Source organism: Sebastes umbrosus, chromosome 8 (genome assembly GCF_015220745.1).
Source record: "Sebastes umbrosus isolate fSebUmb1 chromosome 8, fSebUmb1.pri, whole genome shotgun sequence".
Taxonomy (NCBI): domain Eukaryota; kingdom Metazoa; phylum Chordata; class Actinopteri; order Perciformes; family Sebastidae; genus Sebastes; species Sebastes umbrosus.
Window position 1 is genome coordinate 25141999 of NC_051276.1, and position 27159 is coordinate 25169157.

A 27159-nucleotide genomic window follows, 5' to 3' on the forward strand; every position below is an offset into this window, starting at 1 on the left:
TAAACCCTTCTGCATCAATATTTAACGCTCAGAGAAAGTGCTCTGGGACTGTGGTGATGTAGTTTAAAGAGCGGAAAAACACAAGGCTTTCATCCAGGAGACCGCTGTTCCAACACGTTCTCATCCCAACTCGTCACATACTAACGCTTTGTCAGGACCCCTCGGCGTCACTTTTCGGTCGCAATAAACACGTATTAATGTTGTGAATTAAACAAAACCACTTAGTTAGGTTTAAGAAAAACTACTACGTTTTTACAGTGAAAATGTGACTTGATGTGGTGAACACGAGACACAAACAATCAGCTGATTGTAAGGTAAAAGAGAAACGTAACACACGGGAGGGAGAACATGTTGAACTTTCAACAACAGCCACTTGATAAACTAAGTCACTTGTTCTTCCACACCAAACTGGGAAAACCATTTCTTTATGGACGTGGCTTTGTGCACGGAAGCATTATCATGGTTCCCAAACTGGTGCCTTGTCTAAATTAATACTCTACACTCTACATTTTCCCTTCTTTGCAACAAAGGAGAGCCTATAGTGTATCAGACAATTAAATGTCATCTCTGAAATATGTCTCTGTGAGCCACAAACCATGAGTCTAAATGTTAATAAACCCTCCCGACTGTAACAGTTGATTGTAAATCAACCAAACTTAATCAGTCAGATATGATTAGTGCAGCAAATGTCAACTCTCATTTAGGAGTAGGAGACTGTGTAAAGAAAGGCAGGAAATGATTGTAATTATCTGTTATATTCCATGATTTTAATTGAATAACTTCTTCACATTCAACCCACAATATTTGTCGGTGTGGCTTAACGGATCAAACGTGATGCTTTTTTCTTCTTTTTCTTGCACAAAATAACGTCAATAGTTCATTTTCTAGTAAGGGTGTAATTAATGTCTTTGTCAAGGCGCGGAGTTAAATAAATAGAGAATCAATGCAGACAGAAAGGCGCTCTAGCTATGAGTCTGTCACCACACAGGTGTCATCCACAGTTCATTCAATTTTCAAGTAAATAAACAGTAATAATTATGCATGATATTTTCACATCAGACGTGAATAGTTTTACCACCATCTACTGATGACGCACGGGACTAAACAGTGATTATATCTACGGTATAGTGGTGACTTAGTGAGATCTTTTACGTTTTGTTGGACCAAACTCTCGATTTCTGGTTGTTTTTTTCCTCTTATGTACAGATATTAATGTGTATTTCATTTCCAGCAGCAGAGCAGCAGTAGCTACTGTTACCGAACAAGCAAACTGCAGAGTGGAAATTAAATAAACTTTGTCAACAGACAATCCGAGAAAGGTCACCTTCACAGGTATGAGTAAACAATTTAGATGTAGCTTATTCATTTACATTTCCTGCGCATCTGTCATTCTTAAGTGCTCCTTTCTATTTAAAGTATATGGCTGGCAATATTCAGTATTTTTCTTTTCGTAAGTAAATTAAATGAAAAGACCAAAACCAACAATGAAGCGATCGTACTAACATGTATTGTCAGTGTAACCAAAGCCTGACACATCTTATTCCTCTGTGTCACAGAGCTCCGTGGTTGTCTAAGAATTATTAAAAGACACCAATGAGTCACTCTATTGCACTTATTACACGGCGTTGTTGAATACTCGATTTTAATTGGTTAATCAAGGCGTTCTGCGGTCTGTAATTTCTTTATAGTAGACCGTTGCTATGTATAGCAGACCGTTGCTATGGGCGCAGCTCTGATGTCGGACCCTGGCGGACCGTTTTGTGTGAAATTATTGATTTCTTCAGTAAGTAGCCGCGTAATAAGCGGGATAATGTACAGCTAGCGGGTCATTATTGTGAAATAAATCCCTCCGCTTCGCGCCCTGTCGGGCTTTCTTTCACAACAATGACCGGCTCGCTGTACATTATCCCTTACTTAGTGACTTGTCCCTTCATTACCATGAACCCATACACACTGTTGTTTATTTTGAACCCACCCCACATACACTGTCCTGCTGCTGGAAACTAGAGCTCCAAATGTGTATTAATCCACCGCTGAAAATAGTCCCCCTAAAAAAATTTACTTTTTACTTGAATTTTAGAAATATTTGCTAAAAAACAACAGTTCCCAGCTGTTTTAGGAGGTTATTGAACCTTTTACAGCCGACATCATGATTACGTCACAATGTTAGCTGGAGGCAAAACAAAGGAAAGTATAGTGAGCTAAAATTACACATTGAAAATGTCATCTCGCTGTGTTCTGGGTGCCAGAATTGATATTCCATGCATGAATGGGTCCAAGTGACACAGATACGGTAAGGAAGTCAAAGTGTTAAGAGACAAAACTAATAGACTAATTTAGCAAAAAAAGGCTGGAAACATGGGGAAACAGCTAGCCTGGCTCTGTCTAGAGTTCATAAATCCACCAACCGACACCACTACAGCTCACCAATTAACTTTAATTTTTGTTCTTTTTTGTTAAAATGCTCAAAAACTCAAACTTAACTTGACTTACATGATTGTGACTGACCAGCTGTGTCTCTTTAATGCTGCAATACTGAACCTCACAGACGCCTGAAAGCAAGAAATCCGAGAAGTTAATCGTATCTTTTATTGCTATGTGCTCCCCATTACAACAAACAGCATCAGTAGTGTACACTTCAATCTACACAAATACATAGAAATAGAGCAAATAGAGCAGAGAGTGACTGACAGTCATGACAATCGTAATACTTCAATGCACGAATAGCACAGGGGGTATTGATACAGTACATGGAGAATCCATTGCAGTAATATCTGTCTGAGGCTCAGGGATTGTCAATGAAACATCTACAACTATCCTATTTATCATTACAAGCTCTGCATAAAATTAGCAGCAATGTTGTATAGGCAGCAAGTAAAGGATGTGGAAAATGGTTAGACAATACTGACAACTACAAACAGCATAAAAACACAACTTTACTGGTTTACTGGTTCTACACTATTCATGTTTTATTGGTTAAAATAAAGCATTTGTCTGGTCAGTACATGTCGCTGTGATGTAACAGCTCTGTTAAACAACTTCTACAAAACAGCTGTGAAAAGACAGCTTTCTGACAAAACATCTCAAGATTTGAGCATGTATATTTACATCTAATTGTTTGCAAAAAACAATGTAATTTCTAGTCTATCATAAAAAAAAGTAGAAATCCATTTAAAATGTGAAAATGTGGATGAAAGATTTGCATAAATGTGATTCAATGGTTTATCTGCTGCAGCTTATTGACCAGCTGGCGCTGCACATACTGTAAAAACAACCCTTTAACGTTCAATAAATATTTATGTACTCAATGCTATATACATGTACTATACATTGGCACACAGGAGTGAGTGTGAATAGTTATTTCTTTGCTGAAAACACAAAACTGTGTCTTTGCTATTGCAGTCAGATGCATGGTGGTTGTGAAGTTTTTTTTTTTAAATAAATAGCTTTCTCTCTCCTGAACCTTCTTCCACCATAAAAAAAGCCATTTAGGAAAAACTTTGGAAAAAAAAAACATGCTCCAAATACAGTAAAACTCTTTTAGCTTCTTGTGCTTACAATGAGGCTTTGTTCCTGCAAACACAAAATGTACAATAAACACTTTGTTCAGACTGAATGTGAATATGTGTGATGAGCTTAAAGCTCCATTAAGCGAGATTTTTGATATTAAAATTGAATCCAATGTGTGAAAAGGGTCGCTCACGGCGCTGAACCACCTGAGAATAAACACCTGCAGCACTACACAGCTGTTAGCTCGTTGCTCAACTCCCCCAGATAAAATCAAAAAGCTGAGTGTATGTTAGCACCAAACAGCAGAGAGCTGAAATAAACAAGTAGCTGCTGAAGAAAGTGAAACATCTAGGAGCTAAAGAGAGGAGTTGGTAGAGACCCAAACAGAGCTAAAAAGATGGTGAATGTTGGATTTATATTCATCAGGTGGACAGAAACGTGATTTAATGGGATGCTATTTCTGCTGGATGTGTAAATATGCAACTGTGAGTTTGTTTGGGGGTCTGTCTGCCCCCTAGTGGTCAAAAAACGCTTAATGCAGCTTTAAGTGAGTTGAAAGTTGAACTGTCACTATAGAAAATTAAACTGCAAATCTAAAACCGAACAGCATTTTCAAGATGAGTGTTTGCGTCTTTCATGGTCACATCAAAGTAGAAATTTCACAACACATTTCAGTTGCATGGTGAAATCTTCCTTTTTTTAGTCTGTTCAAGCTGAACAAGCGCCTGCTGTATATGACATACAGTATTGAGAACACTTGTTAAATACGTTCCCTACTTAGTTCCCTTCTTTGACCTAAAAACATCAACCTTTCTGAGGAAAAACTTTCACGAGGAGGGCAACACAAAGAGTGGAAACGGTCGATGGCTAGCACCATACAAACTTCTGATTTAGAAAAAAGGGTAAAGGCTTGGATGAAATAACGTGTATAAGATGCTTCTTGAAGGGAAAAGTTTGACATCCTGGGATATGTGCTTATTCGCTTTCTTGGCATAAGTTAAAGGAGAAGATTGATACCACTCTCAGCATCTTTAGGGCCGTGACACACCAAGCCGACGGTCGGCCGTCGGACAGTTTGGGGCCGTCGGTGAGCGTCTGCCGGTCTAGTTTTTACAGAGTGTCCCACACCGTCGGCTCTAGTCTGCCCAACATGATTCAGCAAGTCGAATCGGTGGCAGAGTACTTCGGTGAGAGAAATCACTCTGATTGGCGGTTCAGCTTAAACAAAATCAGTGCACGAGAAGAAAAACGGAAGTGAGGAAAGCAAGCAAACGAGTAAAGTCAAGAGGAAAAACACAAAAGGTTCTTCTCATTTTTCTTCTTCATCTCATCCGATCATTCCAATACACTGATATATTATTAGTTTAGTTGGCCGTCATCTTTGCGGTGTGCAACTTTTTGGCCAAGACAAAGGTGGTGTGAGGCGATTGAACTGGTGGCCTCTAGTTCTTTGACGTCGGGTTGGTGTGTCTGGGCCTTTAAACAGGATTAGCTTAGTTTAGTGCAATGACTGCAAGAAGGGGGAACAGCTAGCCTGACTTTGTTCAAAGCTAACAAAATCTTTTTGTGTCGTCTTTTACACATTGGTTTTGTACGGATTAAACATTAAACATGATATATTTTACTGAGCATTAGAGGTGTTGATAGAGGACCTTGGACAGAGCCAGGCTAGCTGTTTCCCCCCGCTTCCAGTCTTTATGCTAAGCTAAGCTAACAGCTTCATATTACTGTACAGATATGAAAGTGGTATCAATCTTCATATCTAACTCTCAGCAAGAAAGCAAACAAGCACATTTCTCTAAATGGTGAACTTTAAAACATTCCCCAGAGAAATGTGCACCAGCATTTAGAGTGAGATAGTGCGTTATTATTAACATCGCTGCTGAAACTGTAAACATTAGGAATAATATATGTTATTATAACTGATTAAAATGTTTTTTGAATGTATCCTCAGCTTCTTAAAATAATACTGATATTTTCATGTACAGTATTTACAGGAACCTTTATAAATACCCATTTCCATAGAAACTGTAGAGCGCCATTTAACAGACATTGCTGGATATATAAAAAAAAATAATCTATACAACTAAAACCATTTTCCTAATGGTTTTCACTGGTTTGGCCACTTTCCATATGTGGCCATATATAAAGTCTGGTGTTTGATTTTGTATATGCGTTGACTCCTCAAGTATTGGGACAGGTGAATTCTCTATAAGTCGAGCTTCACACGTTTTTTTGGCAAGAAAATGGCAGTTTGTAACGTTCAAGTAAAAAGGGGATTTTCAGCTGCATCAGATGATCCGTTTTAGATCTTTGAAACTTTTTTCCCCCATCATCTTCAAATTCAAATTAAACCTCCTCCCACCAACTTCAAAGGTGACTGTCTACAGATCTGACATGGAGGTGTTTCATTAGTTGCAGCATGCTGTTATGCAATTTGAATCGCATGAAAAGCATCTGGGATTTACCAAAAGAACATAAATGTAACTTTTTACACTCAAGCTGTTTTTTAACACGGCCACAAGTGCAATTTCCTGTGTCTATTTCTGTTCTACTTCTGCAGTCTGCATACATTTTCACAAATTGAATCAGCTCTAATGACTGCACCTGTTGACATTTTCTCTCTCGCCGTCTGCTGAGGACAACCCGCCGCAACGCTCTGCTGACACAAGGGGTCTGATTCATTAAATGACAAGACCAGAGAGAAGACCAATCAGAGGGGAAGTACAGACACCTTCCTGCTCCTGTCACTGTAAGTGATATCAAAGAAGGCTTCAAGACTCGCTGGGTTAAAAAAGGTTTGGTTGGAATAAAGCAACTGTTTCTTTGTAATATCTACTGTTAAACGTTTGGAGCCAGTAAATTACATGCTTCTTCTGAATATTAATCCGTCCTTTGGTTAGTTTATATCCCTAAAATTGATCACTACGAAGCTGCGTTTCATTGAGCTTTTCATTTGACACGGATGAAAATTCCCTTCGGACCATGTGCCCCCATTACATTGAAATTATTGTATTATTTTCTCCTGTTAAAGCGAGCTGTTTAAGTAATAATATACTCTGGGAGCTCCGCGTGAGACGTCATATTAAAAGTCAATATGAGGGGCAGAAGGGAAGGGAAATTAACAACAAAGTGAACCAGCACTTTTCTTTCTTTCTCTCCGTTTCTCTCTCTTTGTGGTGTTTTTGGCGTGAGAAGATTCAGGGTGAAGCTGGATTATCTGCTGTACATTAAGAGTCCTGAAGGGGAAGGGCGTCACTTTCATCTCTCCACTTCAGTATACGCTGGTTGCCACCGACTATCCGTCAAGCTGCTCGACCTTTGACCATCTGTGGATTCTGCCAGGGGAGACGGCGCCATAGCGGGCAGCTTCCTGCCAGTGAGACCCATGTGCCGTGGGACCCGCCGTGGTGCTGTTGTGATCTTTGACGGGGTTTTCTTAAGCGGGGCAGGGGTGGTGGCGTGTTTCGCGGCATTGCCTGATCCTTTGCCGGAGCCTTGTTTACCAATGCGAGTGCCGTTGGCCGCTGCAGAGGCCGTTAGTGTCTCTAACAGCTGGGAGGCCGATCCGAAGCGGACGTGCTCCTCCGTCTCAACCGCCTCTGAGAACAGAGACAGAGCTCCACTGCGCTTGCTGCAGGAGTCGCAGCACAGTTTGTTGTAGCCTGGAATAGAGCAGTACCGGGCTAGGACCTCCATTTGGCAGAAGATGGATTTGTCTCCATTACATGGCTCATCTGAAAGGCAAAAAGCATACAGTAAGAACTCAGTGTATGTCACCCAGCGCTGAAAAGCTGTGAGAGATGGCCTTGGAAAGAGATCAGAAAGGCTGAGAGGATGTGGGTGCATTAAAGAACACTGAGGCATTGCTTTTAATCGCAGACTGGCAGCTGAGTGTTTATGCCACAAAAAATAACTGTATTACGTTTCAGCCATATTCAGCATTCAGCAGAGTGATGTTCATTCTACTGAAGTCTGCTTAAGCCGAGCTCTGACTACAGGAGGTCTGGACCGATTTATCCCTGATTTACCCCTCCTGACAATCAGAGGAGAAATCTGGTCTGAGACCGATGTTCGGCCAAGATTATCTGGTAATGTGAGAGGTTTACAGATCCAGTCTTGTCAAAGTTAGGGCTGTTATTTAACGCATAAACGCAACTTGCTAAAGTGAATATACTGGTATTATATGAAACCAAAAAAAATGAAGGAATCCATTGGTACTAACCATGTTATACTAGCTTGTCGCAAAGGAGGCTAAATAACGCTCCAAACTTACGCTAAATTTTGTAGAGGACAAACTGGCATGGCCATTTTCAAAGGGGTCCCTTGACCTCTGACCTCAAGATATGTGGATGAAAATGTGTTCTATGGGTACCCACGAGTCTCCCCTTTACAGACATGATCATTTTATGATAATCACATGCAGTTTAGGGCAAGTCATAGTCAAGTCAGCACACTGACACACTGACAGATGTTGTTGCCTGTTGGGCTTCAGTCTCCCATGTTATGATTTGAGCATATTTGTTATGCTAAATGCAGTACCTGTGAGGGTTTCTGGACAATATTTGTCATTGTTTTGTGTTGTTAATTGATTTCCAGTAATAAATATACACATACATTTGGATAAAGCAAGCAATTAAAACTCCCGGCTTTAAACCACAGCTGTGTCTCAGTTCCATACTACTGTACATCCTAATCTAAGCAGGTTTTGAGTTAGCTATCATGTATTAGCATTAGTATTGTATTCACAATATAAAACAGTTTACTATGACAATATACAATTAGTATATTGTAAATACTGTATACTTGTACAGTAGAGCTGCCCCATCTTAGTCGACTAATCGGTTGTTTTGGTCTTAGTCGACTAAGATTTCTTTAGTACATTAGTCGTTTTTCATGCTTTTTTCATGCTGAATGACTTATTTCCATGAAAGGAATGAGCACTTCTCTGGTAAACACCAGATTTAAAGTGGTGCTTTTGAGTGATTCCTTGTATAGAAACTCAGTTTTACAGTTCAGTACAGTTTAGTGTACAATATAAAATATTGGAACATTCCTTACATTCAGCCTTTTTTCCTCTCAATCTTTCAAAATTCTGCTTCTCGTTATCTACCTTTCTGTTTTTAATGGTATTAATGTACTACAGGATACAATAAGAGTGAAGGCTTTTATCTGACTTCATCTCATCAGTATGCTAAATGAAATAAGTGAATATCCACAATAGAGATACAGGTATTGATGTGGTTTAATCATTGCTCGCTGCATATTTAGAATCTCATATTAAAGCTCTTGAGAAGTAATATCCGACAGCGGCCCCATATAGTGTAGATCAATATTGGATATACAATATGAGAGTGTGGGTTCTTTGCATCTTCATCCAAGTTTATCCCCGTACCTTCGCTGCAAATCATCCTGGCATTTATGTTTTATTGAAAGAGTTCAAAAAAGTAATTAGCATACATCGTCATGTAAGAATGACATACTTTAACTGACTATCAATAGAAGATGCTCTTTTTAAAATGAATACCAGGAAAGATTGTAGAAGGTGATAGAGGCTGTTAAAGCAAGACTATGTCGCTTAACAGCAGCCATTGTGGCCACCAGTGGCAAATATAGCATAATGGCATATTTAATGGCCATGTATTATCCACGATTAAACTAAAACGTTGCCAGCAAAAGTCGCCGGTCAACGTCGCCAGCAAACGTCGCCAGCAAACGTCGCCAGCAAACGTCGCCAGCAAATCCATTGTTTTCATATGGCACGGCACGTCTGGCAAGTACCCCTCTCTTGCGCCGCACATCACGTTTTTTGCAGTGTTTTTTAGTTAAAATATTAAAGTTGAAATATTCTCTTTTCAGCGCACAGCATGGAGTCGCTCATCAATAGCCGTGTTTCCATTCAATTGTTAAGCAAATTTTAAGCAAACTTTTGAAATGTCTCAAAAAAAGAAATGCTAATTAGACGCATTTTCCATTAACTGCTTTGGAGCGAATAAACACGTAGTTTTGTTAGAAGTTGGCGGTATAATCTGCCAGAGTAGAAGAAGTAGAGGTTGCAAACCGGAAGCTAAACAAGTCGTCATGGCCATCTAACCATCTACTGGAGGAAAATGGAGAGAGGTCTTCAGGAATTTGTTTTAGTTGGGCAAGTTCTATTTCATTCTTACTGACCGCCAGAGGACGGTGCTAAAGCACCGTCCTCTGGCGGTCATCCAGAATTCATAGAACCGTAGTTACATCCGTAACTCACGTTTTAATTGTTCTTTCATGTCACCTAGTGTCGGCCATGTTTCATGCTGTCCGGAGACAAAGACAAGCATTCGCACGTAAACAGCTGATCAGTCATGTGAGTAAAATTCTCACTGCGTCAGAATCTATTCAGCAAAGGTGTTTCCATATCCCATTTAGTGCATCAACTCTTTTTTGGCAAAAAACACCCTAAGCTAGCGTAAAAACTTTATCTGCACCTGAGGAAATTTTATCAAATTTCGAACACAGTTGCGCACGCAGCCCTGCTCCATAGGAGCACCACGCTGTTTTGACCAACGAGCAATACAGTACCAAGGTGTTTTTAAAGCGGCCGCGCCTGTTGCCATGCCTGCTGCTGTCTCTGTCTGATCGGGGTCTAACAGCAAGCACAAGAAGAGATGAGTCATGAAATCACCAAGCTGAATCAGGAATGTCAGTTACACCGAAATATTTATGTTAAAAGTCCTAACAGTAGCCTCAACAAGCTACTAGTCCTACCAGACCAAGTAAGGCGGTAGCAGCCTGTACTGAACTAAACTGGGTGTAAAGAGTATAAATTCAACTTTTCATTTGTGATAGGAAGATTGTGTTAAATCTTACAGTCTTAGTTACAGTCTTGCTTTAATAGACCATAGTGACTAGATAGACTTTGCATGTTTCAGTCCATTCACTACAAATACACATATACTATTTCAAAAGTATTTTTCCTTCCTTCTGGCAGTCGTTTTCCATTCATTTCTGTAGGTCATGAAAACAATGAGCAGACTCTTGAAACCTTCTCCAGTTGAGTAATTCATCACGACCATAGTTGTATTAATGTTTTGAGCTGAAGGGGAGACTTTTTTTTAGGAAATCTAACCATGAACTGCATTAACTATCCAACAATGACACTTATTATGACATTAATTAATGCAGACTTGATGTTCACTATGATGAATTGCACAACACAAGCAGGTTTCAAAGGTCTGCCAATTGATTTCAACGCCATGAGGAAATTAATGGAAACCAACGGCTGCCTGGAAGGTCGGGACAATGCATGATGAAACCTGCAAGAATAGCTTTCAGAAGGAAATGACAGTTTTTTTTGTATTTTGGAGGACTTGTTGAAAGAAATGCTTAATGATCACCGGCTTATATTCTAAAGAGGGAAAATGTGCTGTAATGTTGATGATAGAAACTGAAGAATACCTATTCTAGTAACGACTAGAATAGATATTCCTTTTCCTTCAGTTCTTAAAGGGATAGTTTGGTTGCTTTGAAGTGGGGTTGTATGAGGTCCAATCCATAGTCAGTGTATTACCTATAGTAGATAACGGTCAGCACGCCCCCAGTTTGGAGAAACAGACAGAAGTACCAGAACAGGAGCAAAGCAATGTACTGCTGTGGAAGGGGATGGCAAAAAAAAACGTATTTCAGACACCTAAAATAAAAGCTCACCTAAACAAATATCCTTTTAAGTGTACGCTATATTTTCACCACTTTGTTTTGCCATCAGACAGTCCTTCTCCTTTCTGACAGGTAACTGAACTGAAAGTGAAACTTATCTATTCTCTCTCCATAACCAGCAGGCTCAGATGACAAAAACAGTATAGATACGTTTTACTTTCAGTTTAGTTCGCCTTCGGAAAACATTCTAAATATAGCGTACACTTAAACTGATATACATTTTTTTTTGCGAGCCTTTCTTTTATTTGGTTAAAATACGTTTTTCTGCCGTCCTCGTCCACAGCAGCACATTGCTTTGCTTCCGTGCGGTAACTCCTGTCTGTTTCTCCAAACTGGTGACTTGCCAACTGTCATGTACTGTAGGTAATACACTGATTATGGATAAGTACCTCATTCAACCCCACTTCAAAACACCCAAAAATATCCCTTTAATATTTGACATGCTTACCGTGGCAGGGTCCCGGTCTGCATGGTCTCACATTTTCAGGTTTTTCTCCGTTACATTGATCTCCGATCCGGCAAGTGACCAGACGCCTCTCCATCCCCTCTCCACAGGTCACAGAGCACTGTGGAAGAGTGCAAAAAGACTCACTTACATGTAGCAAAATAACACAGTTTGTGGAGTGGAGTCAGGTCCCACAGGCAGCAGTAAATGTCAGGATATCTGGGTGGGATAACAAGCTGACTTGAAGTTCAATCTCCACCAAACAAAATGTCTCGCCGCCCAGTAGACCTGGCAAAAAATATCAGCAGGGAGACTTTTCTCTATCCCTTGTTCAGACTGGATTCCTCACTGGGGAATCTGCAGGGAATAAAGTCTATCCCTCACCACCAAAACATTGTGTGTCCTGGATAACAGGAAACTTATTTTGCTGTTGATTGTTTTTACAGATTGACTTTACAGTGTCTGGATGGATTTTCTGAACTTGGCTGAAGAGGGGTCATCTCAACTTCATTTTTATAACTTTTTATATCACCAGTTTTTTATTAGGTTTGTACAAAACAACAAACTGGATTAGCCTCAATATTAATTCCAATATATTTTGTAAATTCAAAACAGCTGAGAGACTATCAGGCTTCAGCATCATGAATGGGTCTTTGAGAATTAATTCAAAACTAAAAATCACCTCACAATTAGAGCTTATCTAGAGCCAGTGTTTGGTTTTGTCAGACAATAGATCCCTCTAAATGCTACACACTGTTCAAGTAGCCATTTTGTAGCCTACTGTGTAAACCATTTAACACTCAAACTCTGGGGGTGATCAGTGGATGAAAGCAGAAAACAAACCATTTATCTCAGGTGGATCTTTCTCTTGGTACGACCTTAGCAGGATGTTTTTAGACTTGTTATAGGAAGGAAAATGTCATGGTGACAATTATTCTCCCCTGAATGAGACACCATTGAAAACAGCTGGAGCCGAATTAGTTGTTGTGACTGATGCAAAATAAATGAATAAAGTTAAAACCTAAGAAGAAGTTTTAAAAAATTATAATTTTCATGATTAGTTTATTATTAAGAATCCATGTCAAAATCATCTAATGAACACATAAATAACTGATATTTAACAATCATACTTCTTCGATCGCTGAGTGCCCAAATATGCATATATAAAGAGCTATATTCCAACATAGAGATGGACCACACTATCAGAAATCTGAGCCCAACTCACACAAATCTACTGCTGGCATGAATATTGCATCTTTTCATCTCCTTTTCTGATCTCCACCACTCAGCAGGAAGTCTGATTTATTGGATTTTTTAGTGGTTTCAAAGCTCTCATTTGGTGAAATGGAAGAACTACTTTCAGATGAGCTGTGACACTGCTCTAAATTAAACATCAGATGATTCATGTTTTACTTTTATTCATGATCTTGTCAAGAAGTCACAGTCATATCAGGCACATTAAAGCTGCTGGAAAATGGCAAGCTGGTAGCGTGTAAGCTGAAGTTAGTTAATTGGAACCAAGATGGCATCAAAAATAAAATAAATGAAAAGGGATCTGTGGCTAAATGATCCATATCCAGACTACAGAAGAACAGACTTTAACCTCAAGAAATCAGCTGCACAAACTGGAGCCCCTTTGATATTTGAGTGAAATAAATTGTGTGGATACTGCACCTCAGACCAGGCTCCGGTCCTCCACTGGGCGGGACATGAGACTCTGTTACAGGGCCTCCGGCTCTCTGGCTTCTCCCCGCTGCAGTACTTGCTGTGGACGGAGCGGTTGGTGCCCTCGTGGAGGAACTGCACGCAGCGAACGGTCCGGATCTGAAAGCCCAGGCTGCCGCAGGTTTTGGTACAATGCTCCCATTCCTCTGAGATCCATCTGGATGAATCAAAGTAAGGATTTTACTGAGGATATACAGCAGGCTTAGCTGATTATGTAATAACAAAAAGGTACAGGAGAACAGTGGTAGAAGAAGTCCAAACCCCACAGCCTCAGACTAAAATGTGGACAGGTGTGTCTTGATACTTTTTCTCAGAGGTGGAAGAAGTACTCAGATCATTAACTGAAGTAAAAGAAGCAATACCATAATGTAAAAGTCCTCCATTCATAATCCTATTTAAAGGTATAATGTGTAGGATTGGCTGCATCTAGCGGTGTGGTTGCAGATTGCAACCAACTGAGTACCCCTCCACTCACTCCTCACTTTCCAAGGCTGCGGTAACGTGAGACGTTGACCGCAAAACCGTGGTAACGCCGTTCACCTCGCTCAGAGGCTGTCCTTAACATAATAACACTACTTTAGGAGCAACAGAAGTCAGTTCCTCAAAACTATATTTAAGTAAAGTACTTGAGTAAATGTACTTGGTTACATTTCACCACTGAAGAAGAATTTGTGGTGAAATAATCTTTGATAGATCTTCTTACTCTATTTGTTTTTTGGCTCCAGTTACAGATCTTCAAATAATTTGATGGATATCACAGCCAGCATGAAATTGCTGCTTGAAGCGATTGTTTACCCTAATTTGAACATTAAGCACCAACTGACTAACAAGATGGATGGCTTAATATTGTTGGTGATTGGAGAACAAATTAAATCATGAAAAAAAAGATGCTGGATCCCCATTGCTCACAAATTAGGATTTGTGTTTATCATATACCAGCCAGAAGAGAGGCATTAATTCACTCAGCAATGCAACTTTTACAAATTATTAAATCTGGCAGCAAAATATGCTCATCACTCCTGATACCTGCATTTGTTTTTACCACCACTGTATTGTGTGTATCATGTATTTTATCAGTATTCACAAGGGTTCACATGCATCAGCCGATAAACGTTTCTTTCAAATGCATTTGTTGTTGTTGGTGGTAATATAAAAGGTAACAATAAAAGAGAGAAGAAGATAACAAACATGACAACAAAAGGCCATTTTTGTGGGAGGAAATTGTTGAAAATCTACTCTGGGTTATTTCTATGGGACAAAAAATAAGACAAACATATGTTTATCATATTTAGGGACATCAGAGGCTCTGTAACCTTTACATACTAAATTTACTAGGGCTGTAAATTGATTAAAATATTTAATCACGATTAATCGCATGATTGTCCATAGATAATTGTAATTAATCGCAAATTAATCTCACATTTTTATCTTTTCAAAATGTATCCTAAAGGGAGATTTGTCAAGTATTTAATACTCTTATCAACATGGGAGTGGGCACATACTGTATGCTGCTTTATGCAAATGTATGTATATATTTATTATTGGAAATCAATTAACAACACAAAACAAATATTATCCAGAAACCCTCACAGGTACTGCATTAAGCATAAAGAATATGCTTAAATCATAACATGGCAAACTCAAGCCCAACAGGCAACAACAGCTGTCAGTGTGTCAGTGTTCTGACTTGACTATGACTTGCCTGAAAACTGCATGTGTTTATCATAAAGTGGTTATGTCTGTAAAGGGGAGCCTCGTGGGTACCCATAGAACCCATTTTCATTCACATATCTTGAGGTCAGAGGTCAAGGGACAACACAATTTAGTGAGATAGTACGACATGGTTGGTACCAATAGATTCCTTAAGTTTTTCTAGTTTCATATGATACCACTATCTTCACTCTAGTTTTACAACTTAAAAATCGCAAGTTGTGTTAATGTGTTAAAGATATTCGTGGCGTGAAAACAAATTTGATTGACAGCCCTAAAATTGACTTATCAAAATTTTACAAAATAAAATAAAAAAATCATTAATTTGTCCAAAGGAATTCAAAGATAGACACATTTACAAGCATCTCTTTGTGCTTATGTGTTGAATAAATTTGTTTTGCAGGAATCAATCACAACAAACACTCCAGACGTCAACTAAATGCTTCATTTAGTCAATGAGCCGTGGTTTATGAGCCACAGTTTACAAGCAGCTGTGACGACAAGAGCTCCGTTAATCAAAGAGTTAAAAACATCTTCATTCCACAAGAATAAATAGAGACTCTCTTTGGTCTTTTCAAATTCATACTTCAATAAACAAACAAATGCGGATGAGTTTTGCAGAACGGACATAAAACTATCAATGCAAGAACAATTTCATGAAACGATCTGTTAAGTGCTCCATCATCTGATCGTTCTGTCCCTTTCAGAGTCCTCACAGCAGGGAGGATATCTCCAGTCAATGCTGCATGAAAGCATTTACATGTCTTCAATAAATACATTTGAAATCATCCACCAGCCTGCATTCTGCAGCACTTTATCTCACATTAAATTACTTGTGATACTGCTGGTGCAAGTTATATAATTATTGTCATTCGGCCATTGACTGGTACGTCTGACTGCAGGCACATAAACCAGTGATGCTGTCATATTGATCTGTATTGTATTTCATCTTTCTCAGATGTCTCAGCAGCAGCAGCAGATCATAGCCTTCATTTAACATCAAACTGAGAACCCCACAGACCACTGGAATAATTACTGTACCATCATATCAATAAAAGAAAGCATCAAGGACCGAAGGAGACGAGTTGTAGCATCGACTGGAGCTGAACAGCGTCACAACTTTAGACTAGATGTTAATGGTTCCCAGACGATGAATCCTACTGACATTTCCTCTACCGCCATCACGAGGTTGTGGTTTTCAGTGAAATGTCTTAACAACTATTGGATGGATTGCCGTGACATTTTCAAGAATCAAGACACTTTATTGTCATTGTAGGCATACAACAAAATTACGTTTGGTGACTTCTACTGACCAGCAGCAAGATAACAAGAAAATCAGATAGAAACAAGCAGGACAAAAACATGCAATAAAAGATAATAAATACTAAAAAGGTACTGCACAGAGAGTTAGATGTGTAAAGTGATGAAGTAAAGTGCTGGGGAGCATTAACAGCAGTTGGGTGTTGGGGAGTGGGTGGTGGTAATTGCAGATCTCAACAGCTATGGGGGGTGATGGAGGCTACAGCTCTGGGGAAAAAGCTGTCTTTCAGTCTGTTTGTTCGGGCATTGATGACTCTGTATGTCCTCCCCGATGGCAGGGGGACAGACTGTGACCAGGATGGGTTGGGTATTGACTGATGTTGCTAGACTCCTTGTTTATACGACTAACATACACTGTGTCAAAGTTTGGAAGCACAGTTCCCATAGTCTTCTGTGCAGTTTTTATCACCAAGGCTTTCTGGTTCTCAGCAGAGCAGCTGGCATACCAAACTGTGGCACAATAACAGAGGATACTTTCTATGGGCCTTCTGCAAAAGTTTATTAGGAGCTGAGAGAGAGTTTGGCCTGTTTGAGTTTTCTTAAGCTGGGCATACACTTTACAGTTTTAGAAATGTTGTTGTGTAACGCCTACTCCTACTGTACGAGTAGATAGTTTGCGATTTAAAGCCAAATCTCACAATTTATGTGCTCACACTGTACGGTCCGATCGTCAGCCAAGACCTGAGTGCTCACAATGTACGTGTAAAATAGAAAAAAAACATGGCGTGTCAGTCGTGCTACAACTAACGATTATTTTCACAATTGATTAATCTACTGATTACTTTCTTGGTTAATCGATTGCTTGTTTTGTCTCTAAAATGCCAATCAAAAGTTGATGTCATCAAACGTCTTACTTGGCTCTCCCGACAGTCCAAAACCCAAAGATATTCAGTATACAATGATACAAAAACAGAGAAAAACATCAAATGCTCATATTTAGAAACTAGAACCATCAAATGATAGGGATAGGCATCTTTGTTTGAAAAATGTTGACTAGTGAACAAGTCGTTGCAGCTCTACTGAACAACTGGCCCTTTTTTCTGCGTGGGAACATAAACCTGCCAATCAATTTACATCGATCTGCCTCTTTGATAATATCTACCCCTGTTTAAAGTGTGCAATCTCTGTGAGACAGAGACCTCATGGTTGAACCCAGACTTATCTCACTATCCCAGTAATCTTGCTGCGTTGCTGTGTAGTGACAGGTGGATTGATCGAAGTCTGACTCTGTAAAGTCGTCACACTGCAAGATAATCTTCCACCAAACGTCTGAGACCTCCAGCCTTCAATTTAATCGCCTAATATTTCTCTGGTTCCCCAACAGACCGGGGCACAGACCAGACTTCTACCTGGATCCTCCATATGCTGCTTTTTAGATTATTTGGCGGACAACAGAACAAGGCAAAAGTGAGCACTCACATACCCCCGCTCACTGCTCGACCCCTACTAAAGTAGGGGCAGAAAATTGGGCTTTTTCAAACCCCGAAAAGGCACAACAAGACCACACTGTCAACCATCATAACAGATTTGAAGTTTCTAAGTGAAATAGTTTCTGAGTTCTACTCCGGAAACAAAAGTGTGACACGCAAACGGTCGGAAGGACGGACGGATGGACGGACGGACAGAAGGACGGACACACAAAGCTCTAGATACCCCCGATTACGTTGTCGCAGGGGTAAAATAAACTTTTTGTTTACATGGTTAGACTCATAACTTGAGAGAGGTAAAATTTCAGATACACTGTATATAAGACACACATGTATTCACACAGTAGTTCTGTTGGGCTCCATCTTGCTACTTCTTTCCCCCTTCTCTTTTGTTGCGTCTACTTTAATGGTTTCTGAAAGCTTTTTCAACAGACATGTGTAACAAAAACTCAAAAAACATTTAAGGACCTGCAATCACATCCAGGCTGTCGAGACGGTGAATACCATGAGACTTCTGAATGGAAGGAAGAAAGCAGGCACAATGGAAAGTGGCGTATTGCAGGCTATTTTGCAGAACACGAAAGTATCAGGTATGGAATTCAGGAGCAAGTGTGAATAGCTTTGAAAACACCATTCATTGTCTTTGGTTGGAAATTACTTCCAGAGAATTAGCATGAAGCGGTGACATGATTGCTGAACACAACACAAATGCAGGGAAGTTGAGAGACTTCATCCGTCAGGAAAGAAAAAGGTCACAATTCACAACACTTCCTCCACATGCAGCTACGCATCCATTTAAAATGCCTCCTCAATGCAGAAAGCTGTCATGCTAACGGACTGCAATGGCCTCATTTAAAAGTATAAAAAACTTTAGGCGAATTTTTTAAATTCATTTCACCCATGATTAAACTGATACTGGCATACACTAAATCAAGAAATTTACATACATTTCCACTTATATTAACATTTCCTCAGATAGCGACTGTATGTCTTCCCAGATGGACAATGTGTGCGTGTGTGAGCATTAATATTCAACACAGGAAGTGTAGATAATGGAGAATTCCTCGAATATATAATTGGAAGCACTCAAAATGACCCGTAAGATTCTTTCAACGAGATATACTTTTTTAAAGGTTTAGTTCACAAATACATATATACAGTGGAAACTGCTTATAGTGATCACAGTTACAGTGATCAACCGCTTATATGGATCAAAAAGCTTGAAACAGAATCATTCCTATATAAATGCTGTTTAAATATCTTGTTTATAGTAATCAAGTAGTCCGCTAACAGTGTTCATTTTGGGTCTTTTCACACATGACAACATATGGAAAAACATTTTAAAACTACGTTAGACTAACGTTAATCAAAACAATTTTTTTTGTTTTTACGTTACTCCATTGAGGCTGATGATGCGTGCACATTGATATCATGACGAGAAAAGGAAAGTCATCTCTGAATGAAAATGTAATGTGCACGGGGAAAGCATGTGTGGTTGAAGACGCCCTCGTCAAGTGGATTGCTAAAGCCCGGTCACATAATGCCACCAAAGTGAAACTCTGCCGGATCAGCAGCACACATGCAGACCGGTGCTCGTCTCCCTCCATGCCGCTACCGAGTGAGAGAACGAGCAAAGGAGCGCTGTTCTGAATGCACACTCACGCTGCAGAGCTGGCCAAAAAAGGCAGAAGAATCATCAGCAAGCCAGTAAATAGCATAGCCATGTTTCCAGATTTAATTAATTAACTCTTTCAACCATGGATGAAAGGTACCAGGTGGTATGAAATTGGACATTCTGCATTTCTGAGGCTGTGATATGATTTTGCCTCCGCTGTGTACAACATTAAACATTCAGTATTTAAGAAGTAGATGAAGTAAACAAAAGTTACAGAACTCCTCGTTACGACTGACGAACCCATCTGCTTTTTTTGTTTTCAGTGCTGCTGGCTTTTCTAAAAGAAAACATTTTGTGATGCATGTTGTGAGGAAAGCACCCAGAGGATTAGACTCCAGTTTTTGATTCATTTGAATTACTATGACAAGCTTTTAATATTAATACTGTACGGTAATTAAAACCTGTTTACCCACAGGGGTTACACAGTTGCGCTGGGTCGGAGTACGGTAGAGGCATCTTTTGCTGTGTAGCGTAAACGTGCATGCATCAGCATCTGTTTCTTCCTGCAAGAGGCTCTGTCGTAAATTGAGTCTTTATTTACTTTTAGAACACCTTTTTGTGATAAATTTTTTTAGATCTTGGCCGTTTTTAACTATATATTTCAACTGGATAAAGGATTTAAGTCAGTGGACGTTTGGATTTTAAGTTATCAGAATGGCGGCCTGAGTGAAATCATACACCTGTGAGAGAAACTACACCACCACAAACCTACCGGAGCCTGATCTTCGTAGCGGGCCCAGTTTTTGGACCCGTATCGGTAGGTTCTGACCTTGTGACTCTGTCAGCTATTGTCAGACTATCTGACCCTTTATCTGCAGAGTTTTCCTCCCCTCCCCCTTTAAGGCCCCTGTGATCTCCTCTCTGTCAGCTGATCTCAGTGACCACACAGCTCCCCCATAAACTGACCTTCATCCAGTTTTAATCCGCCTTTTATGACACACTTTTTTGATCTTGGACGTTTTTACAAAAATATATTATTATTATTATATCCAACTTTCATTCTACCTCACTGCCTACATAACTCTACATCATCAGTACTGTAATCTTATCTTTTTCAGACACACTGTTCCAAATTTCTTCCATGACATTTCTTATCTCCTCTGCAGGAGTTTTCTTAAGTTTGCCTGAAATTTCAGTCCTTACCTGAACTAAAGGAATGAAAGACAAGTCAAGTCATGGAGCAAAGGTCTGGAGTCCAGCAATGATGATAAAAAAAGAAATAATTCAGCTGGCTATTGAGGGAATTCGCCGTCTTTCTTTTCAAAGGTCCGTCTCTTCGCACTGACAAACTCAGACACTAAATTGCAAAGAATCAAGGAAAAAGTAGAGAAAGAAACTTAGAAAACCCTCAGAGAGCTTATACCTCCAGCCCGCTACAGCTTTCATTTTATTTCAATAACAGGAACTGTTTAGAATTGTTTCATGTGCATCAGCATGAGTCAGCTCTGTCAGCTCAGAGTCAGCTCTGCATAAAAGTGCCCACAGCGATCATGGGATATACGTCCCAAACCGTTTTTTTCCCATTCAAATAATTGCAGTAGTTCATGCGAACATACCATACGTTACCATACCACTTCCTAATGTTTCAAGAAAACATAACGAGCTGTGAAAAATTGCAGTCCAGTATAAATATATGGAAAGTTGATTATTTCCCTTCTGTTAGCAACATCTTTAAAACTTGGCGAAGAACACCTTCTTCAAATTGTCACCAGGTGGCTGACATATTGGCGACTATTTAAAGTTCTCATTAAAGTATTTTACTTAGAGCTGTCAAAGGTAATGCATTAATTACGCAACAACGCTAATTCATTTTAACAGCACTAATCTAATTACTACAAAATTTCATGGCCATCCAATTTAATAATTCCAGCTACCACTGCTAAAAGGCAAAAGAGTCTCATGCACACTACTTTGATGAAGTTAAGTTTGTCCATTAAGAGGCACGAGGCAACTTTTCCTACAGTCTCTGGGCTGAAACACAGAAAGAGTCCTACCTCTGAGATATTAACTTTTTTCGATTCAATGGAATGCATCACAAACAGAAGTCAGTCAGAGAAATACAATTACAGCTGGGAGAGTGAATGTTTCATCCAGCGTCACATCACAGCAGCTTTAGATCTCGCGCCTCTCTCGTTCCTTTGGTTTAAAGCTCAACAGAACAGTCGGCGGGTAAACATAAAATCACTTTGTGAAGTCTTCAGCATATTACGTTGCATCGTCTCCAAGTATTGAATTGCCTGATAAAGCTGAAGCCGCTGCCTCATGCTGCAGCTTTCAGATTTGGATGGATGATTTTGGCTGCAGTTTTCCACCACTAATCAGCTTTTGTATCCATTTCTTTCACCTGAAGGCCTTTTCTGTCATGGCCCTGCATTAAGAATCCATCACCTCAGCCAGTACAGTCATTTCTCTCAGATTATCTTTTTTTTAACTTTCACACTCCTGCTACTGAGTGGTGGCCTCAGGCTGTCTGAGGGGCAGGGGCGAATAAAATAAAAAGGGCACATGATGCATTGCAGTGGGGCACCAGCACTCAGAAACGTTTCGAGCATTTAGGGCAGCCTTTGTGGCACTGCATCACGTTTTCTCTATTTAAGGGCACCCGTTTTTGCACAGCGTATTCTTTTTCTCCATTGGAGGGGCACCCTAGAGGACACTTTATCATGTTTTCTCTACTGGAAGGGTACCCTAGAGGGCACTTTATCATGTTTTCTCTACTGGAAGGGTACCCTAGAGGGTACTTTATCATGTTTTCTCTACTGGAAGGGTACCCTAGAGGGCAGTTTATCATGTTTTTACCAATGGAAGGGCACCCTAGAGGGCACTTTATCATGTTTTTACCAATGGGAGGGCACTTTATCATGTATTCTCTACTGGAAGGGTACCCTAGAGGGCACTTTATCATGTTTTTACCAATGGGAGGGCACTTTATCATGTATTCTCTACTTGAAAGGTACCCTAGAGGGCACTTTATCATGTTTTTACCAATGGAAGGGCACCCTAGAGGGCACTTTATCATGTTTCTCTCCTGGAAGGGCACCCTAGAGGGCACCTTATCATGTTTTGAACAATGGAAGGGCACCCTAGAGGGCACTTTATCATGTTTTCTCTACTGGAAGGGTACCCTAGAGGGCACTTTATCATGTTTTTACCAATGGGAGGGCACTTTATCATGTATTCTCTACTTGAAAGGTACCCTAGAGGGCACTTTATCATGTTTTTACCAATGGAAGGGCACCCTAGAGGGCACTTTATCATGTTTTCTCTACTGGAAGGGCACCATAGAGGGCACTTTATCATGTTTTTACCAATGGAAGGGCACCCTAGAGGGCATTTTATCACATGTTCTCTACTGGAAGGGCACCATAGAGGATAATTTATCATGCTTTCTCGAAGGGCACCCTAAAGTGCACTTTATCATGTTTTGTCCACTGGAAGGGCACCCTAGACGGCACTTTATCATATTTCTTTCAAACACGGGGGCACCAATGCTGCTACAGTTTTGAGCGTAGCTGCTACACGCGGCTTGAGGTTGTTTTCGCCCAGGAAGGCTGTTTTTCACTCTCGTTATCTTGTCTCTAACCCAGCAGCCATCGCTTTTAAATGATTTGGCCGAATTTAAAAGAGGACCGCCATGATAGATCGCTCTCGTCACAACTGATTGCTCTCCATAAAAAGTCACATTGAAGGGATATATTGATAGAGAGTAGACCTGTCCTGGCTCTAGGTGCAGCATATTTAAGGCTACACAGAGATTTATCGGCTTTGGTTCAGCCTCTGAGGGTTGCGACCCGTCTTGGAACTAAAAGAAGTTTGTTAAGAGATAAGTTTAACTTCAGATTAATGCTGCTGTTCAAATGCAGCTCATCAGAAGAGAATAGTATATCTGAACTACTGAGCACTGAATTAATGACTCTATTAAGTTAAGACTTCTTCACACCATTAATTCAATTTCTCATTTGTGCCAATTGAACTTAACTTCTCATAATATTTGAGAATTAATCCTTGTTTTACATGTATTTCTATTATCAGCCAATTTGAACACTCATTGGCCTTTAATTGCTAATCATTATTAGAAGTCCTTGTGCGTAATTCATTTAAAGATTAAATGACTTCACCACTTCTTGTACTTGATTAGAACATGATCGTTCTGATTAGTTTGATTAGACCATTATTACTTCATCAAAAAAATGTTATCTGGGCACATCGATTCACTTTCTTGATCTTTTACACAGAACTGACAATGAAACTACTGTATGTGAGTATGTCCTTCGCATATCTCAAGAACCGTTCATCCGATCTACTTCACACTTGGCGGGTGTATTGCTGGTGAAACGAAGATGTGCCGTGTCGAAGTCGGCGCAATTTGGACACGCGACATGCCTTTACAGGCCGAAGCTCATTGACTAGAGTTCACATTCGGTGCTGAATGCTGGATAACGTTATGACCAAACTCTTCTACATTTCCCTGGAGTCAAAATGCGACGATCTCGCCAACGCTGCAAGCAACACTTCTGGTGGCCAAGCAAAACATCCACACACTCTGAAACTGACATTTCCCCTGATATATTATTTTCATTTTTTTCAAAATTAAAGCTGTAAACAACACATAGCCAGAGTTTCCCCAGAATCAATTCTTATCAGGGTGGAAAAAACCCTCTGAAGCAGGATTTAATTTATCATGGGACAACAACAGCCCCCATTAAAATCCAAACTAATTAAACACTTGGCAGCTCTTCAGGGCAACAATATCAACATTCATATTCAGTGGCAGGGAAACAATATACAGTATTTGCATAATATGTTTGTTGTTTTATTAATACAAATGTTAAAAGGGGCACTTCACTGATTTTTATACATGATGACCACTTTACTCATCACTCAGCCTGCCGTGAAAATAATCTCAAAATGTCTTCTGTGGCTCTGGAGGAGCTTTCTAAACCGCTGAGGCATGCAAGCGTCCCCAAGCGCCTTTTTTTCAGGGCTGCGCTTCGAGATAAAAATAGCTCAATATTAGCAACGCGCACCGCATGTCATGTGATGAGGACCAACCAATCACTGCCGGCAGATAGCTTTTCTACTTCTGTAGATATCAGTCTATGATAAATATATGGAGAAGTTGATAATTTTAGTGCAGGACTACCCAGATCTTTCTGATCTGTCCAAAAGACTATTTTACTTGCTTCGGGAAATCCAGGCTTACTTCTAAATTACCGCAACTTCATCATCCTCATCCTCGTAGTGCGCAGGTTTTGGTTGCTTAGTAACGGCAGGTGGGACAGTAGCGCAACCTCCCAAACACCTTGGATAAGAGGATGAAAGCAGCACGGCTGGCGTTTTCCATGTGTTTTTAGACGCAACATGTGAACGGCCCCTAACAGCCAAGGAAGGTTTAACGATGCTAATGAATTACATTATGGGAACTATTATAGGATCCAGAGTTTTTGAAGCTTGGCTCATATAAGGATTAACCCCCGTCAAACACCAGAGGAGTGACAGGCTGCCATTCATTGTCAATATAACCTCCACCCTGATGCCTCCCCTCCACATAATTCATGACTCTGGAGAAGTTGAGGATGGTTCAGCTTTATGCAAATTTCCTTTGACACACGGAAGTCTGAGACAACCAATCACTCTTGTTTTGATTCCCTCTGGAGAAGCACAGCTCTTAGAAGCTAAGTTGTTTCATTATTGCTGTCAGCGGCTTCCCTATGTAACGTGATTTAATTTTTACAAGCTACTGTGACTTGAAAATAAACTGGAAAAACACCGTCGGGAAATTAACTATTGGACGCCGGTATAATGGCAACGGGAGAAAATAACTGTTCAATCAGGGCTGAGTAATGCTGCTTAACAATAGAAAGCCTGCTACTTTGAGTACGTATGTGTGAACGGGGTGTAAAAGTGGGGCTATCTCGGCCTCTGCTCCTTTAATTCTAACCATTCTCCTTTAAATCTCTCTCACAGCTTTATGGAAGTGCAATACGAGTTGCTGGACTATGCTAGGGAGAAAATTTGAACCTGCATCTCTGAATCAAATCAGTCATTTTAAGGCCTTGCTCAAGGGTGAATTTTTTTGACATTGCAAAAATGAGTTACACTTATAACCACTGAGTTATGGCCCTTCAAAATTCCCATTCTGCTGTAGCACCAGCTGTACGCAAATAGCAAATCTTGCAGGATTGTTTGGGGTTGATATCTCATCTGTCATCTGAATTTGGTAACAGTTGCACAATGTGTTCAAGATTTATGACAGTTTATATGAATAAGGCAACACTTACAGCAATCCGGGGAATGACTATATGACATTTTTTTGGAGAATGTGTGAAAAATGCATGAAAAAGGTGTCGTGATGGGTAATATAATGATATACTGTTTACCTTGAGACTATATGACTTTGACAATGACTTTTCCGTTTATACTGAGGTTATATCCTTTTATGTCTCTGGGTTTATACTGTATCACGATGCATATCAATAGGAGATATGCAATAATAGGGGATTTTATCCATACTGCCAGATCTGCCGCTATACTGACAGATCTGTACAGAGCAAATGACTTGCTTATAGAGTTATGAGCCAAAATATGAAGTGCTTGAAAAAGATGGAAGTGAAATCACAGTGAACCATATTTCACATCTTGATAAAACATAACAGATTTTTGGGTGTCGAGTACTTATTTTGTCTCGATTCCCGATCTACCACAAACACTAGTTAAAGAGAAGCTACTTCAAATTCAATTCATGCTGAGAGAACCCACTTAAACACTGTTATCTTAATAGCCTGTAGTTTAGTCCCAGTTTGAATCTAATCAGCACTCTCAAAAACCGTCCAGCATCTTATGCTGTGAGAAGTTGGGGAGTCGGTACTCACTGAGGCTGCGTGCAGTCCTGAAGGTTACACATTCTGCGGATGGGTTTGGGCTTCTTGCTGGCGTCGCAGTAGCCCCGATGGACCATCTTGGTGTCTCCTTTCTTTCGACATCCATACTTGGTGTACTGAAACCCTGTGAAAGATGTGAAGACTTTTTAGCAATAAATATTTGTGTAATTAGTAAAAAAAAACGACATTTAAAGAAACTATGAAGTAAAGTTAAATCAATATTCATCATTTTTTATTTAAATGATCATTTTGCCAATTTTAGACTTCTTTGACTTGTGTTTAGACAACATTTAACATGTTTAGCTTCTTTTGTTGATTGAAAAGAAATATACATAGAAAAAAACATTTATATTTTCTTAAAGTATTGGAACAAGTAGAGCACTTCTTCAGAACAGAAACTCTGGTATCATATTTGCACTAGTATCAACACATTTCAAAAGATACCAGCCCTACTTTTCACCATTATTCACCCTATAAAGAAGTTGTATCCATCTATCTATCTATCTATCTATCTATCTATCTATCTATCTATCTATCATTATGTCATACAGTATGTGTCTATCAGAGGTGTAAGAGTGTGTTCATGCGTACACCTAGGAGTGGAAGGATTTGCTGTATACTTGACTAAAAATAACCAGAAATATGTATCGTGTGGTGTTAAATGTTTGTTCTCTGACTTTAACACAATGCGGCCCTAAGCATGTGTTCAGACATACAACAAAAATGCATTAAAATACACATATCCCCTCATTTATTCCTGCTGCATCGTTC

The 27159-nt window shown here is 39.8% G+C and overlaps 1 protein-coding gene across 2 annotated transcripts in view; it reads right to left on the reverse strand.

Moving 5' to 3' along the window:
• Nucleotides 1-2566: 2566 nt before the first annotated feature.
• Nucleotides 2567-27159, reverse strand: part of adamts3 (ADAM metallopeptidase with thrombospondin type 1 motif, 3) — a 170432-nt gene continuing 145839 nt past the window's right edge. For both annotated transcript variants that reach the window (XM_037776856.1, XM_037776857.1), the window contains 4 exons: nucleotides 26380-26512; nucleotides 13325-13532; nucleotides 11654-11771; nucleotides 2567-7247 (listed from right to left, as the gene is read on the reverse strand). In XM_037776856.1, coding sequence (XP_037632784.1) covers nucleotides 6772-7247; nucleotides 11654-11771; nucleotides 13325-13532; nucleotides 26380-26512 — 935 coding nt within the window. In that variant the 3' untranslated portion in view covers nucleotides 2567-6771. The remainder of the gene's footprint in view (nucleotides 7248-11653; nucleotides 11772-13324; nucleotides 13533-26379; nucleotides 26513-27159) is intronic.